Source organism: Sturnira hondurensis, unplaced genomic scaffold (assembly GCF_014824575.4).
Source record: "Sturnira hondurensis isolate 20B ecotype Veracruz unplaced genomic scaffold, ASM1482457v3 Scaffold0007865, whole genome shotgun sequence".
Lineage (NCBI taxonomy): Eukaryota > Metazoa > Chordata > Mammalia > Chiroptera > Phyllostomidae > Sturnira > Sturnira hondurensis.
In genome coordinates this window covers 875,677-891,250 of record NW_028080496.1, presented here as the reverse complement: position 1 = coordinate 891,250, position 15,574 = coordinate 875,677, and the positions used below count along the sequence as shown (strand labels likewise).

The 15,574-nt window shown below is 46.0% G+C and overlaps 1 protein-coding gene across 4 annotated transcripts in view; it reads left to right on the top strand.

The window, feature by feature from the left end:
* SCAPER (S-phase cyclin A associated protein in the ER) overlaps positions 1-15,574 on the top strand; it is a 150,443-nt gene that overhangs the window by 45,763 nt on the left and 89,106 nt on the right. For all 4 annotated transcript variants that reach the window (XM_037053468.1, XM_037053466.1, XM_037053467.1 and 1 more), the window contains 2 exons: positions 9,971-10,107; positions 12,763-12,828. In XM_037053468.1, coding sequence (XP_036909363.1) covers positions 9,971-10,107; positions 12,763-12,828 — 203 coding nt within the window. The remainder of the gene's footprint in view (positions 1-9,970; positions 10,108-12,762; positions 12,829-15,574) is intronic.

Here is a 15,574-nt window from a genome sequence, read left to right as displayed (position 1 = left end):
CTCACCCAGACAGTGCCAGCCCTGAGAGCCCAGGCACGGTGAGCGCCCTCCACAGGTGTCCCGTTTGACTGCACCTTCCCCACGTTTAGACACAGAAATCCCTGCCAGTGGGTCACAGTTGCCCACAGCCCTCAGTGCAGTAACATGCTGTGCAGACCGTGGCCTAGGAACAGTAGGCCACGCCACACAGCCCAGGCGTGTGGTAGGCAGGCCGCAGCATCTAGGTGTGTGTAAGTGCCTCTGTGATGTTCGCACAGCCGTGAAATCCACTGTCGCATTTCTCAGAAATCCAGAATTGCTGTCACGAAGCCGTGCACGACGGTGGTGACTTTAGTTATAACCCCTTCTTCCCAAACACAAGTGTGTGGTACAGCACAGGAGTTACGTGGTATAGGAAGGCAGTGTTTTATTTCTCACGTGGAAATTTCATTTTTAATCAGTGAAGGTGTCTATAGTAAACATACTTGTTCTACTTAAAGTTATTACTTGTCATCTGTGATGTCTTTATGTTATATACGTAAGGTCTGTGACCCTTCTTCTCTGGCACACAAGATTTTATTTATACCACCTCTGACCTAATAAAACTGTACCTTTGACCTTATGCATTTGACATACCGGATAACTTACTCTTGATCTTTGACACATTTTGTTTTAATCCTGTTAAATATAATGGGTAGTTGCCCCACAAGAAGGGTTTAGTGTTTTGTGTTTTTATTTTAATTTGATCAGGAAATTTTTAATGTTTCTTGAGCCTTCACACAAAGAGCTGTTAGCTGTTTGATTTTCTCTCTTTTATTATCTTAGAATCCAAATCATGAAAGTGTGTGATTTTTTTTAAAGGTCGAAGCAAATGGTGCTAGTTAAATGCATTCCAGAATTTAATATTTTTGTGTGCATTGCTGGAGAAATAATGCAGTTTGTTTTAATTAATACTCATTTTTTGGTAGTTTGCTGTTTGATTCGCCTAGAGAAGCTGGTGCTGAGTGTTGTGGGGGTCGTGTGAAGTACACTTAACCCTATATAAAGAACTAGGTCTAAAAGTTAATTTAAAAGAAATTTTGAATCCATCTGTTTCTGTTTGTGAGACTCCGTGGCTTTAAAAGCATGAAGATTATACAAGTTCTGAATGTGAGCCTGTGTATATAAATATAGAGAAAGTGATAGTTCATTTTCATTTAATTCATGGGAAGTATGAAAAGGAGCTTCATGAAGGATCTTATATTAATCATCATTTATTGGATGTTTACAAGCAAGTGTGGCTTTACAAACTCCAGATTAGTATACAACTTGGAAAAATATGCTACTTAGGCAGTTGAAGGAAAAAATGAAATTTTCAATTAGCAGAAACATAAAGACGTCCCTTGTTTAGTGAAATAGTAAGTCGAGCCCCCTGGCCAGAGCGTGGTGAGCGTCGAGGTGGAGGCCGTAGCAGCTGCCTCTCAGCGTCCATGGCGGTCTGGGGAACAGCAGACACTTCCTAGTCAGTCCGTTCCTTCCCTCCCCTTGCTTGCCTTCTGTGAACAGAAGCAGAAGTATTTACCCTCTTGTTATAACCATGCAAAGAAAAACCTTGTTTGCTTTGCAACAGAAAATCAAGGAAATGAACAAACTAGTACTCGTTTAGAATAAATCATTCTCCCCCCCAATACATCAGTAAGGTAGGTTTTAAGCTAGAGAAGTAATCCAAAAACATCCTACCTTCTTAGAGGACAAAACTTCCATTGCCTTCATTTTCTCTTTCCCAGGATGGGAGGTGCTAGTAGCTCTGTGTGAGGGCGCGAGGAGACAGAGAAACACACACACACACACACACAGCATGTAGCTCACACACGCCTGGGGCTGGTTCTCACTGGCATTTTCTTCCCACCATTTGGAGTTCTGGTGGTACATTCACTCACAGCTAACTAGGGTGTGCGGAGGCTGTGTGGCCATCTCGCTGATTCAGCCTCCTTCATCGTTCTAAACCTTAGTGTGATCCAACAATTTAAAGAGTATCTCCAGTTAGTACACGGCCTGTTTTGAAAAACAGCCCTCAGTCCCCAGCCACTTGCTCCTCTCGCGCCGTGGCGTCAGTGTGTGGAAGGGCACGGCTTCGTGACCCCACGTCAGGAGCACGAGTCGGATCTTGAGGCAGGTGCCCTCTCCCTTGTCTGGGTTCCAGCCGGTGTCCTTGTTCACCTGTTCACTTACGTGCTCTCCGCGCCACTGCTTTGAAGAGTGGCTGGTGAGCTCGTCACCTGCTCTTCCCAGGCCACCCCTCAGTCCTCTCGGCCTGCGCATCTGAGTCTCTGACGTAGTCTTTGTTCTGCCCCCTTGAAGGCCATCTGGCTTCCACCAGCCACAGGTTCATCGCACGTAGGAAGGAGGCCTTTGGGAAAGCTAGGCCGCAGGGCCTTTCCTGACCGCAGAGCCTGGCGTGCGAATGGAGCCCAGCCAGCTGCCCCGGTCCTCTCCGGACGACACGTTCGGCCTCGCTCTCGCTTGCCGAACACACCTGTCTTCCCTGGGAAATGCACTGTCCTTCTTATTTTCCTTTTTCCATCTCCAAGTTTCTCTGGGTGAAAAGGTAAAATTACTGTAACCTCTTCTTCCTCTCTATTCTGACCAAGTGACAGCCTTCCTCTGTGGCTCTCAGACACTGAACACATGTGAAAGGACATTCACCCGCACAGCCAGGGGTCAGCAACCGTGTATTTGTATGGTCTGTCTATTTCTACTTTTAAATGTTGTGGTGAAATTCATTATAAATACCTAAGGGCATTAGCTGTATACATACTATTAGTGCAACAATAGTGAGACAATTATCTATGAGATACTCACTACTCAGGTTAGAGAGAATCTCCTGGCAGGAAATTCTGAGTTTTTGTGGTTGTTTGTATGTGCTTTTGTTTGTGAAAGATATTTTCACTGGGCGTAGATATGTAGCTTGACAATTACTTCTAAGAATTGAGTGGATATTATTTGCTGTCTTCTTGCTTCCATCTCTGTTTCCATCTCCAATAGGCTGAGTTTGTTCCTCTTTATTCTTTTACAGAATTGCCCTGGCTCTTTCTCTGCCTTTCAGTTTGTATATGACCTTTGCAATTAGTTTATTAAGCTGTGAAAATCCTATTAGAATTTCAGGGTTGAGGTTGTGTTGCGGTTACAGATGAGGTTGGTGACCGTGGATACCTCTCGAACACTCTCTCAGTGGCGTGCTGGGATGCTCCTGTCTCGGACTTGTGTGTGTGTGTGTACCTCACCGGATTGCTAAACATTTCTTGTAGGTTCATTCTATCTTTAAATAATTCATGGGCTTTTGAAGTGTTTCCTTTTAAACAAAGTGGTGTTTCTAAGGTCATGGATTAGAAGGGTGGCAGGACCTTTTGTTCAGGTTTCTGTGAGAGTGGGTGTGTTGGGGAGTGTGAGGTGACCCCTGGATTTGACTGACATCTGGCACAGGGGCAGCTTAATCTTCTGTGTAGCACTTGGTTTTGAAATCAGTGCCGCCACATGAGCCCTGGTTTGTTTTTCATTTCAACTTTTATTGCATGACGATCAGCTATTTTGGCTAAGTAGCTTCTATTTTGGGGAGTTTATTGATTTTCTTTATAGCTTAATACATTATACAATTTTAGGAATAATACATTTTTTCTCTGGGTATGTATAATGTATTAGATCAGATTTGTTCATTGTTATGCAAATATTTAATGTCTTCACACTTTTTTGTCCTTATTAATAATTTTTCTCCAAAATGGAAACACTGCTACTATACTGTTACTATTATTCATGTCTGTATTTTTTGGTACACAGGTCACATAGACTTATCATCGTGCTGGTAACTGTTTACATATTTTGTCCTGCTGATGGGTTTTATTGTCTCGGGGTGTGAACTCTCTCTCCCTAGTGCCTCTCCCTCTGCTGTTACCTCTGCTCAGCAGTCACCCTGCTACCCTCCTTCTGGGCAGTGGTGCCTGAGCGGCCCTCCCCTCCTTCCTCCCCTCCTTCCTCCCCTCCTTCCTCCCCTCCTCTACTGCCCCCTTCGGCATCCAGGGGGAACCCTCACGAGTACACTTTTAGTTCAGTAGTTTTCTGTTCTAGAGAAAAATACCATGCTGTATGTCATCCTTTTGGACTTCTGTTTTTCCACTCAGTGTTATGATGCCCAGGTTCACACAAATTGGAAATCCGTTGATGTTTTTAAAGAGCTGTGGAGTACACCTGTCACACATGGAACCGCCCGTGTTTCCAAGTCTGCAGTGGAATGAGTTTGGGCGTGTGTGCACCTCACCTCCACAAAGTCACCGTCACCTCGCCTGCTGGGTCCCTGCTGGCTTTCTGCCCAATTTTGTTCTATCCATTTTTTGAGAGGGATACCGAAATCTTTTGGTTTTAATTGTGAATTTTAAAATTTCTCTTGGCAATTCAATTAGTGTAGCTTCATGTAATTTAAAGTTGTGTTATTAGGTACTTAGACACTAGTGATTTTCATGTACTCTTGATGAAGTCTTACGAAATAACCTTCTTTCTCCTAGTGACATTCTTCGCTCCCTTGTCCGATATTGAGATCGCTACTGTAGTTTCTTTTGTCTGGTGTTGGATTGGTGTAACTTCTCTCTCTTTTACTTTGTGTTTACATTTTTATTTTGTGTATATATTACATTTAGTTTGTATTTGTATCATATCTACTGTGCTTTTGTGCTTTTATGTATAACCTTTTCCAAAACTGACAAGTTGAGAGACTGAAAGGGACCATTTGTTTGGTGCCATTGAGCATGATGTGCCGCCACCAACGCCCCCAGCGCTTGTCCCCGGGGCCCTTAAAGCCACTCTGAGCGGGGGGAGTCCGACTGTCTCTGAGTGTTCCTGTTCCTGTGGTTTTGTGTTGAAAGGCTGATGCGATTTGTGACCCGTGGCGCTGTTGTTACTGGGACGTTACGAGATGATGTCTCAGGATGCAGCCGGGTGGTTCCACCACTTGCCATGTTTGCCATCTGAGCATCCGAAGGAGACACCTTGGTTGCAAGGCCTGCCTCGGCACAGCTGGACGGTCCCTGTCCCAGTGTTGAGCTCAGACCCCTTTCCGTCCTCACAGCGTGACCAATTAGTCAGCGAGTGCCCTGAGCCTTGCTTTGAGTCGTCTGTTAGACCTCAGATCAGATCAGAAAGGAGCAGCCGAGTCTGCAGAAGTAGTCTTGACGTTGTTTATCACCTTCTCCCATCGGAAAACTGACGGGGTATTTATAATTGTCACCGAGTGGCAGGGGGACAGATGGCGGGCCATCGTCCTTATCGGAAGATGGCCTTTTCTCTTTTCATGGTGTCGTTTTCATAGTATTTCATTAGCTTCATTTTCTCATCTGTCGTCTCCAGCAATGCAATACATAGATTGTAATATACGAAAACGTAAGTGTGTCCCACACCTGGAGAAAGAGACTTAGCAGAGTTAAATCTTCTGTATAATTAAAATAGCCTATAAAGTTTGCAAAGTTGTCATTGCCATATGTGTTTGATTTTTCAAAATGATGCTGTCACAGAGAGCAGTGTTTTGACAGAAGGTGTTATGTTTCAGGCAATATATTTTTCAAATTTACTGTTTGATGAAATTTTCAATCTTATTTAAGTACAATGGAACCCTCAGAGTTTTTATTTTATTTTTAAGCATTTATTCAGCACCTACTTGTGCATTTTGCATTCGTACACGTGCCCAGGAAACAAAGACACACTGTCGTGTGAGTAGTGTCTTTAGTTTGCTCTGTCTCTGACCAGGAATGTGCAGTATCGTGAGTCTATAAATGTGCTCGGTTAAACACCAGAGAACTAAGTTCGGCATATAGTGCTTTCATTTTTGAATAGTGTTTGGATAATATATGTAGCCACTTTATTTGATGTGGCTAATGCCATCCAGCAAATCAGTACACACCGGCTGTTCTCTGGACTGTCTGGGGGATCACCCGCTGGAATAGTTTTACGGAGGAGCAATGCCAGTCAGAATACCTGTTCACTGCAGGTGCTTTTGGTCATATTCTGAGTAAAACTCTGACAGCCAGGGAGAGTTTTTCAACTCTCTCAACGGAAAACCGTTGAGAGACAGCGGTTTTCCAAACGCAGCGTGGAAACCCGAGCATCGCTTTCTCACCTGCCCGGTGCCTTGGCCTCTACCCTGCTCCTGAAGGTCAGCTCTTGGCTCCAGAGAAATACGCCTCTTGAGCATGACATTGGATTTCTCTATAAAAAACATTTTTTGATTTTCCAGTAAAAATATATTTGTTGTTACTGTAATGAAGCTTAGTTCTTTTTTTCAAAGGAGACCTTTAAACCCTTTTGATCTAGGAAGAATAACATCCCTCAGATTTCTCAGTTCTGTTCTATAATATTTCCACGTAATGGGAAGCAGATTATCTCCTTCAGTATATCTATGTGCCGCATTTTATGAAATGTGTTTATTCTGAGCTAACACTTGAGAAAGCTGTAAAAATGGAAGCTCTCCTATATTGTGTCTTTCATATTTCCCTATTATCCTATTTTTAGAACTTTTACTTTCTTTCCCAAAGATCATGAACCTATCTATAGCTTAATTTTTTCATGTCTTTCTTTCTTTCTTCCTTCCTTTTTTTTCTTTTTAACAAAATAAGGAATTATGAGAACCTTTAGGAGGAGTTTGATAGAATATCAGGGTCATAAACCTCAATATTTAATATAGTAAATTATGTTAGGACGGCCAGAGCTTTTGGTCTAGGATGCCATAAAAGGTAATAAAAAGAATAAGAGGAGTATAAACTCTGATGAGATCATGTCTGTATGGTATTAGTTTCCTTATATACATTTACTAGTATTTCATATTGCAGCAACGTTACTTCCATGAGAAGTCACAATCGTGACTTGAAAACCAGAGTTACATTTTTTAGTGTGTGCGTGTATGGGATTAGCCATCCTTACTTAGCTTTTGGTCTTTTCACAATGATTCTTAGAACGTTAGAAAAGAGGGGACGTTAGGTTTTATCATCTGCTGCCTTTATTTTACAAGTGAGGAAACCGAGGCCCAGAGAAGTCAGCTCTGTCACGGGCTGTGGAGTTTATCCTGGGGTGGACGCCGTGACTCAGCGCCGGTTCTAAGGAGCCAACCTGCGCTTCTGTCCCTGAAGAAGAAACTGTCCCCTGTGAATGCTTATGCGGAATGAAAGGGTCAGATGGAGTGGCCAGCTCCCAAAAGGAGCTGTGAAGTCCGCTTAACATTTAATGACGCGCTCAGGAAAAAAATAAAGGTATTTTAGATCATTTTACTTCTGCAAAATTACCGGAAGGAAATAGAGATTGATTCATACTTGAGGAAGGACAAAGTAAATCATAGATACTGTGTCTCCAGAGTGTATTTTGCTTTTCCTTGTGCCTGTGGCATAGTAATTAGAATTTTGAGTAATTATGAAATGATAGTGTGTTTTTACACGGTTATGTTCCTTCTTCCACAGACAAGTAAGCCTGCAGCAACTGTAACCTTACACAAATCAACCTTGTTTTCTTTAAGGAGTTGGCCTTTCCTTGCATTTTCTTATTAGCATTAATTTTGCAGTTAATGTTAATATATATAAGTTGTGGAGTATTTGAGAAAATAATGCCTGCTGTTAGTATATTGATCTACTCATTTCTGCTTTTTATATATGAACATATAACTCTTACACATTTATATATAAACTGTATCATATAGATTTTGAACCCTGATTTTTTAATTTATTATTACACAGTGTATTTTTTTAATATTACTGTTGTTTAAAACTAATGACATCGTGTAGTCAGTCTCCTGTGGGTGCCTGGGCCGTGATTTATGCAACCAACTCCCTAGTGCTGGTCTTCCATTGTGTTACTAAATCTCACTGCAGCGAATATATTTCTAGAGAGATATTTTGCTACTTCTCTATTTCCTTCCAGTAATTTTGCAGAAGTAAGGTTATCTAAAATGTTAAGCAGACTGGGATTCTGAGGCGAGTTGCTGGTTCGCCGAGAACAGGGCCCGGGTCGCCAGTCTCCGAGGAAGTGGTGCTGCAGGGGTGAGAAGCCACTGCATGTCAGGAAGAGACAGCGGCGTGTGTATCTTCTGGTCCTTGCTGATTCCTTGGGGTTTTAAGAAAGGATGTCATCAAGGATTGGAGGGCAAAGGTTAGGTTCTACGGTCCAGGCCATGGCTCCAATCATACGAGGAATCTGGGACATTGAGCAGAAAGGAGAAATAACTAAGCCACCAAAGGTTATAGACTAGACTCCTGCTGAGGCCAGTCTGTGGGAGAGGGGGGGCTGCCAGCCTGTGTCCCCAGGGTACGGATTCAGGCCCTTCTATGTCCCAGTTTGCAGGAGGGGGAGTCAGCGAATGGGCCTTCAGACACGGTGTGCACTCACCATTCCTTTGCCTGGGACTCAGTCACATGGCTCCCTCCAGCTCTGAGGGCAGCTGGGCAGTTCAGGCCTTGGCAGAGGCGTTGTGTGACGGGCTGAAGCTCTGTTGCTGTGCGGGCTGCTCAGGGGCAGTGTGCTGGCGTGGCCGGCCAGTGGGCAGGTGGATCGAGGGTCCCGATCCGGCTACGGTTCAGCCCGTGGGGAAAGGCTGCTGTCGGGGTTGAGTTCTTCCATCAGGATGAGCATGGCGTCTGATTGTGGTGGCGTGGTGTCAGCCGCTGCTGCCCTTCTTAGCTGTTATGGAAGGGATGCGTTGATTCCTTAGTTCCTGGATGCTGGGGCTTTCTAATTCTGCATTTTATTTTCATTTATTATTTTGAGTACACTTGTAAAGAAATGCTGTCTCTCGTTTACCATTTGGTTACTGAGTGGCAGGATAAAATTTGGATTATTTACTAGTTTTCAAGATAACGAATTGGTTCTCTGTTATCCTCCAAAGGTGCCCAATTAGTCTAAAAATATACATGTAATTATAAACTTACAGGTAAACACTTTGGATGAGGTTTAATCATTTAAAATTTCCTTCTTTGAACCTCACATCATTCCACTTTTAGGTAGTGAGAGCCTCTTGAAATTCACTCTGCGGTTCTTTTGACCTGAGCCTAACTGGTTTTCATGGTCATCTCGCCACTTGGTATGGGGAGATGTTTAGGCTTATGATCAACTGTTTTGCTAAGAAGCCTTGGCTCTTTTTAACGAGAAACGATATTTTGGGAGCAGGGGTGCTCGTTGCTGCTGGGCTGGTCATTGTGAGCAGAATTCAGAAATAAATACCATGTATGTGATGTGCATGCATAGAAATGCTCATATACATTTATTTATGCTTTGTTTATTTAAAGATGATGGCTCATGAATTCTTACAATTCAAACTGAAGACTATAGGAGTTTGACTGAACCTCCTGTGTATTGTATGCGTATCAGTTTTCTTTTCTTTTCTTTAAGTCTTTTTTTTAAGAGTTTATGTATTTATCTTTAGAGGGGAATGGAAGGAGAGAAGGAGAGAAGTATCAATGTATGGTTGCCTCTTGTGAGTCCCCTGCTGGGAACTGGCCTGCAACCCAGGCATGTGCCCTGACTGGGAATCGAACCGCGATCGTGCCGCGATCGTGTGGTTCGTAGTCTCGTGCTCAATCCACTGAGCCACACCAGCCAGGGCCGTATCGGTTTTCTTTTATAGCGAGCACTCCCGGTGTCCGAGACACGGGGCACTCTTTCCTCCTCACCTTCAGTGGACAGCGATCTCCCCTCCAGCCCTCTGACCGACTGGCCGCTGCCAGTGCAGAACTGCGTCTGCAGGCTGCCTCCCCTCCTGCCTGTGTGCTTGCGTTGTTAGCACTTTGCTGATGTGCCCCGGAGGTTTGATGAGTCAGCAAAGGTCTCCGGTAAAACAGTAGCATCCAGAGCAGTTGCGGAAACCAGTGTGTCCTGGAGGTCACACTTACTGCCTCTGCGTAGTCTTTTCTACGTGCTGTTGTCTGTAGCGGTGCTGCATGATTTTTAATCATCATCTCCGTCTTCATCATGGCTTTTGTTTGTCTTGCAGGAGCATCTTTCCTTAAAGAAGTACGTTATTGACATTGTGGTTGAAAGTGCAGCTCCACCAGAGCCACTGAAAGATGGAGAAGAGCGGCAAAAAAACAAAAAAAAAGCCAGGAAGATAAAAGCCCGCATGAACTCCAGGTATCGTAAACATCCTTGAAAGCAGAGCAGAACTATCAGTGATGTATCCTTTTTAATGTAAATTCAAGGAAGACCCTCCCCCCCAAAAAAAGTTTAAAGTTGTTTACTTCAACGAAGCCTTGGAAGTAACACTGATGAGCCTAATTTATAGCCACTTTCTTTGATTGAGAAGGAAAACTGCGTATCGATCTAAAGCCCTTGCCTTCACCTGCTAAGAGCTCTTCTTATAATTTGATGCAGAAGCTGTGCCAGACTTGTGCCTCCTCCAGCATGCAGTAGCGTGTCTGCGTGTGTGTAAACCAAGCCTATTTCTCTTTCCAACTATTGATTTTTAAATGAAGTATTAAAGAAAATCAATAGCAATCAACAAATAGAAGTCTGCTGGCTGTAGTGTCAAATCCCATGACTAGCTTTAATCAATTTGCTTGCCTGTCACAACAAGAAAAAGTTCAAGAAATATCTGGAAATGGAAAGTGAGTTGTCAGACCTGTAGTTTATCATCAGCCTCAAAGTGACATCCGAGGCTCAGACAGCTGTGTGGCGCATCGTGACCTCAGAAACTCTGTCATCACCTGATGACGGATGAGTCTCGTTCGAGGACACCGTGCAGTGCCTCCTTCGTAGATAAGTTGAGAGAAGGTGGTCTGAGTACGTGGTTATACCTTTGCTCCCCAATCTCTAGAGAGGTGGAGACGCCGGGCCCGTGGGCACACAGCCGCGTGCGCTAGAGTGCCGGGGAGTGGCAGTCGCCTCTGTGCAGGTTCCAGTTTTCAGTTGCAGTGAATAGAGCGGTTCTGCCGTCATTTCTCAGAGTCGGTGAAAACTTCAGAGTAGTTATGGAAGCAAAGAATACAAGAGGCTTTTTTAGTTGCATTTTTGGATGTCCCTCCAAGTTCGTAAGAATAGTTCCACGGTGAAATTCAGGGGGTGCAGGCCTTTGTTTCTGGTTTATGCTAAGACTCTGCTGAACTCCTGACACTGGAGTAGCACAGGGCCCGTCCTTTGGACCTATCCCCTCTGTGTGCGCTTTCACCTGGTGAGCTGACCCAGCCCTGTGGCTTTAAATATCCTCTACCCACCAATTTTACAGCTTCAGAGTTACTTCCACTTGGTGCGCACCAGACCAGGTCCTGCTCTCTCCTCCCCATCCCAACCCCTTCTCTTTCCTGAGCTGACCTCATGTCCGTCCAACTGCAAATAGCGGTAGCTTTACTTCAGATATGCCCAGCATTTGACTGTTGAATTCACTGCCCCCCGGGGACCCCGCCTCCTTGGTCTCTCACCTGGTGGTCGCCGTAGCCCTCCACCGGTCTCCTTGTTTCTGCCCCTGCCCGCCTCGTCTACACACTGTAGCCACAGCAAGCCTGGTAAATGTAAGTCAGAGCGTGTCATTTTCTTTTGTCAGAACCTCCAGTGTCCTCTTGCTGGGCGACTCTCCCCACAGCTGTCCACACAGCCAGCTCTCACCTCGTTCCCCGTCTCCACGGGAAGCCGCACATAAGCGTGTGTTTCACTACCACAGACGTCTTCCTGAGCCATTTCCCCTTTGTAAGGTGGAGATAACACCACGTCGTGCCTCAAGGGCTGGGGGAGACAGTGGCTGTGCAGCCCCCGGCACAGCGCGGGGGGCTCACTCCACCGCCCTTCCTGTGGGGTCAGAGTTACTTGCAAGTACGAAGTGGTTATTTCCCCATTTTGATATGTCTTACCATTTCACTGGTAGCACTGGGCATGTGGAGGTCTAAATAACACTGTAGTATTTCATTCTAGTTTAGTTATCCCTCTGTTCTCGGGAACAGCCTGTGCTGCTTTCCTTTTCCCATTAGGCCAGTTGCAGTTTGTGTCTTTTGTGCTTTATGAAGCGGAGTTTATTTTTTCACCTGTCATTTTTGTCTGGATTGGTATATATTGTGACCGATTATTTCATAGGTAACTGGACTGATTCTCTGAGGCTAAGACCTTTTGGATGAGCAGTTTAAATGACCTTTTTGCTCCAAAAGGAGAAATCGACAAATTAAGTCGCATGGATGGGTTGCCGTGGTGACACCCATGTTAGACAGCGGAGGGTCTAGACAAGCAGAGGGTCGGTGGCTGTTGGCCTGGCTGGTTCGGGCTGCAGGGGGCGCCCCACGGTGGCGGGAAGGGTTTATCGGAGGTTTTTCCAGGCATGCGGAATTTAGTCAGTAGAAAGAACAAAAGCAAAACAAAAGTAGTCTTTTGAGTGGTCAGATTATTTCTACTGCCTTTTAAGTTATTTCTAAAGTTGAATGATTACTCTTTACCTGTATTTAATTTGACACTACACACCTTTTGAGGTACATAGACACTTAGCCACCTCAACTACCTTGTAGAGACTTAATATGGTTTCAAATTTAATAATTATGATTTTAACATTTTGAAAAGTAAGCATTGTTCTGCACCAGGTCTGTAAACCCAGAAGTGTTTTTACGAATCTGCTCGCTCTCCTATGAGGGAAGGCACATCTTCAGTCTGTTTGGGCAGCATTCATGGTATTTTAAAGAAGTGGCCTCAGGGATCAAAGTGTTAAAACCCGTGTACTAATGTTGCTGATTTTGGAAGAGGAAACACAGCTAGGATTTTTGTTAGAAAAATTAGCAGCAAATAACTAACAGCGATTAAACCTTTTCTCTTCAGGGCCAAAGAATATGAAAGTTTAACAGAAACAAAAAATTCTGCCTCTGACTCACCATATAAAGCAAAGTGAGTATTTCATCCTGCACTTTAGTTCCCCATTTCTTTAGTCCCCGCCTGCAACAAAGTCTGTCTGAACCCTCGGCATGTGCCTGTGGTCACGGGCTGTGTGTCCACCGCGTAGAACTTTATTGTCCCAACGCAGTGCTGTCCCACCCGGGGCAGTTTCGCCAGGGGACATTTGTCTCTATGTGGGATGGAGGGTGGCACTTTGGTTACCACAGCTCAGGGGACGGTGCTACTGCCCCGCAGCATGGGGAGGCCGGGGGAGCGGTGACACAGTCCTCAGGGCACAGGACAGTCCCTCCAGCAGAGAAGCATCTCGTCCAGACCGTCACTTGTGTTGACAGGACAGGTTCTGGCAGGGCTGCTGGTTATGTGGGAGGAGATCTTTCAGGACCGTTGTGACGGCCACTTGTGACAGGTGAGGATTTAGACCCCATGACGACAGAACCGAGAGGCACGCGGAAACGTCCCAGTGTGCTCCTCTGTGACACGCTGCCCACGGAAGTGCAGCGGACAGGTTCCGCTGGTGATGGCGAGTAGGCTGCTGTGGCCTCGGGGGGGTGGGGGTGAGTCTGGGGTGTAGGACGTGACCTGGAGGCTTTGTGCTGTTTGGCGAAATCATGCAAGATGTACCCAGACAGTTATGTGCAGAGGTGATGTTTAGTCATGAAAAAGGTCGAGAAACACTTGAGTCCCACAAATTGAGGGCTATCGATAACCACACAGCTGTTGATAGGTAGGTCGTAGCATTTTAATGTAGCAACTATCACAGTTGGACAAGAACGTTCCTGCACTGGATGCGGCTGGAGGCCGTGGTGGCCCCAGGGGGTGTCTGAGCCCCTGTTGGCCGAGGCGGACATTCCTGGGGGGGGGCTGAGTGTGGCGGCTCAGAGCCCCCATGGAGTGAGGGGAGCTTCCGTGTGGGCGGGCACACGGCCTGGGCTGGGAAGTCAGGGCAGTGTGGAGGCCTGTCTGCGCAGAGGCCCCGGTGAGGAGGGCAGTCTGGCCAGGGTGTCAACACCCCTGTGGGGGTGAAGAAGGGAGAGCCCAGGACAGGCAGGTGGGGCCGAGCAGGGAGGCAGCAGCGGAGACAGGGAGCTGTCTGGGCTGGGCGAGTCAGTCACGTGTTCAGTAAGGATGGTGGTAGGTGAGCTGCTTGCTGCGGGGAAGGTAGTTAAACGCACTCAGAGACAGAAAAGACACCGTGTGGTGATGCTCTGGAATTGCAGGTATCACCTTAACTCGTCATTGCCAACATACAGAAGTACAAATGGAAATAAATGTAAACATAAATGTGTAGGGGTAGGTATGTGGCATATATTAATTCACAAGGTGACATACACACATTTCCTGAGCCTGCCCACCGAGAGTGGCACCCTGACAGCATCGAGCGTGTGCAGGGCAGCCCTTGAGTGTGCGGTGAGCGGCCTGTTTTCGGTGGGGGGGGGGGGGGGGGGGTTCTTTCCCCTGAGCAGGGCTGCTGTCAGACGGGAATAGAAGTGTGCAGAGCAGGAGGCTGTATCTGTCCACTGACGTTTTCACCTTATATGGGGGTTTCTTGAGCTCTTATATTTAGAAATACAGGTTTGAGCATATTGTTTAAAAATGGAAGGGAAACCAGTGGCCCTAAATTTAGACCATGTACCTGTGAAATGGAGGAGGTGACAAAGAAGGAAAGGTAACAGGTTTGTCTTCATGTCCAGCGCACCAAGTGGACCCAGCCTGTGCTTTTACCCTGTCACGCATCTTCCCAGTGGTCCCAGCAGACTGGCCTCTGACGGAGGTCGGGGCTCCTTTCAGAGGGGCTCTCGCGACTCACGGTTACGGCCAACAGGTGTGACTGTCAGGTTGCCGGTGGAGTTTGTTCGGTTTGGGGGAAGAAAGTACCTGATCACACAACATTCTCCACAAAGCCAGTTACCCGGCAGACACTTACCGTATTTTAGGGTCAGAGTTACGAAGCGACCGCTTTTTCTTTTCACGCAGAAGCAATCCAGGTAACAACTTCTGTGTTAACAACTACACCCTTTAAGCTGCTCCTGCTGGTGCCTTGTGGAGAAAGTGCAGCTTTCAGGGCCTCAGTATAGTTGTTCGCAGTATGCAGCAAAGTCTGAGGCTTTTTTCCTCGAGACGGGCAGGCAGGGAGTGAGGCGGAGGGTTAGCTCCTGTTCCCTACGCGCCCCCTTGGTTTGGCGTTCTTCCTCCAAGGGTAGGCTCACGTGAATCCCAGATTCGATGTACCTCGCTGAAACACGAGCCTCTTGTATTCTGTGAGTTAAAATGGTCCCTGGGCCTCCCTAAGCACCTCTGGCTTTCAGTGGACCGGGAGCGTTCTTGGTAAGAACACTGCTGGATTCATCGGAGTCCGCGGCCTCAGCCGGGTGTCTGGTTACGTGCCGGGCAGCCTTTGTTCAGCCAGAGGCTGAAGTGGCTGCTTGTCTGTCCCACAGTGAGGTTGGCTGCCAATACTCTTCCCCACGATAAGGTCGGTAGCTTTAATCGGATGGGACTCCAGCCCACATTCAGTTGGAAGGAAAAAGAAGTATGTTGCGCTTACTCAGTTTTTGTGTTTTTTTACATTTCGTTTCACTTTTGTTCGGTTGAGAACTTTCCATCAATGAATAGTAATAATAGTTGGCCATTTGTTAGCTGCTGTGGTGAATGAGGTCCATTGCATAGTTGCCTGTGAGCTTCAGAGGCTCTAGAAGGGAAAATCTGTGTATTAACTCCACTTTTAAGATGAGGAGAC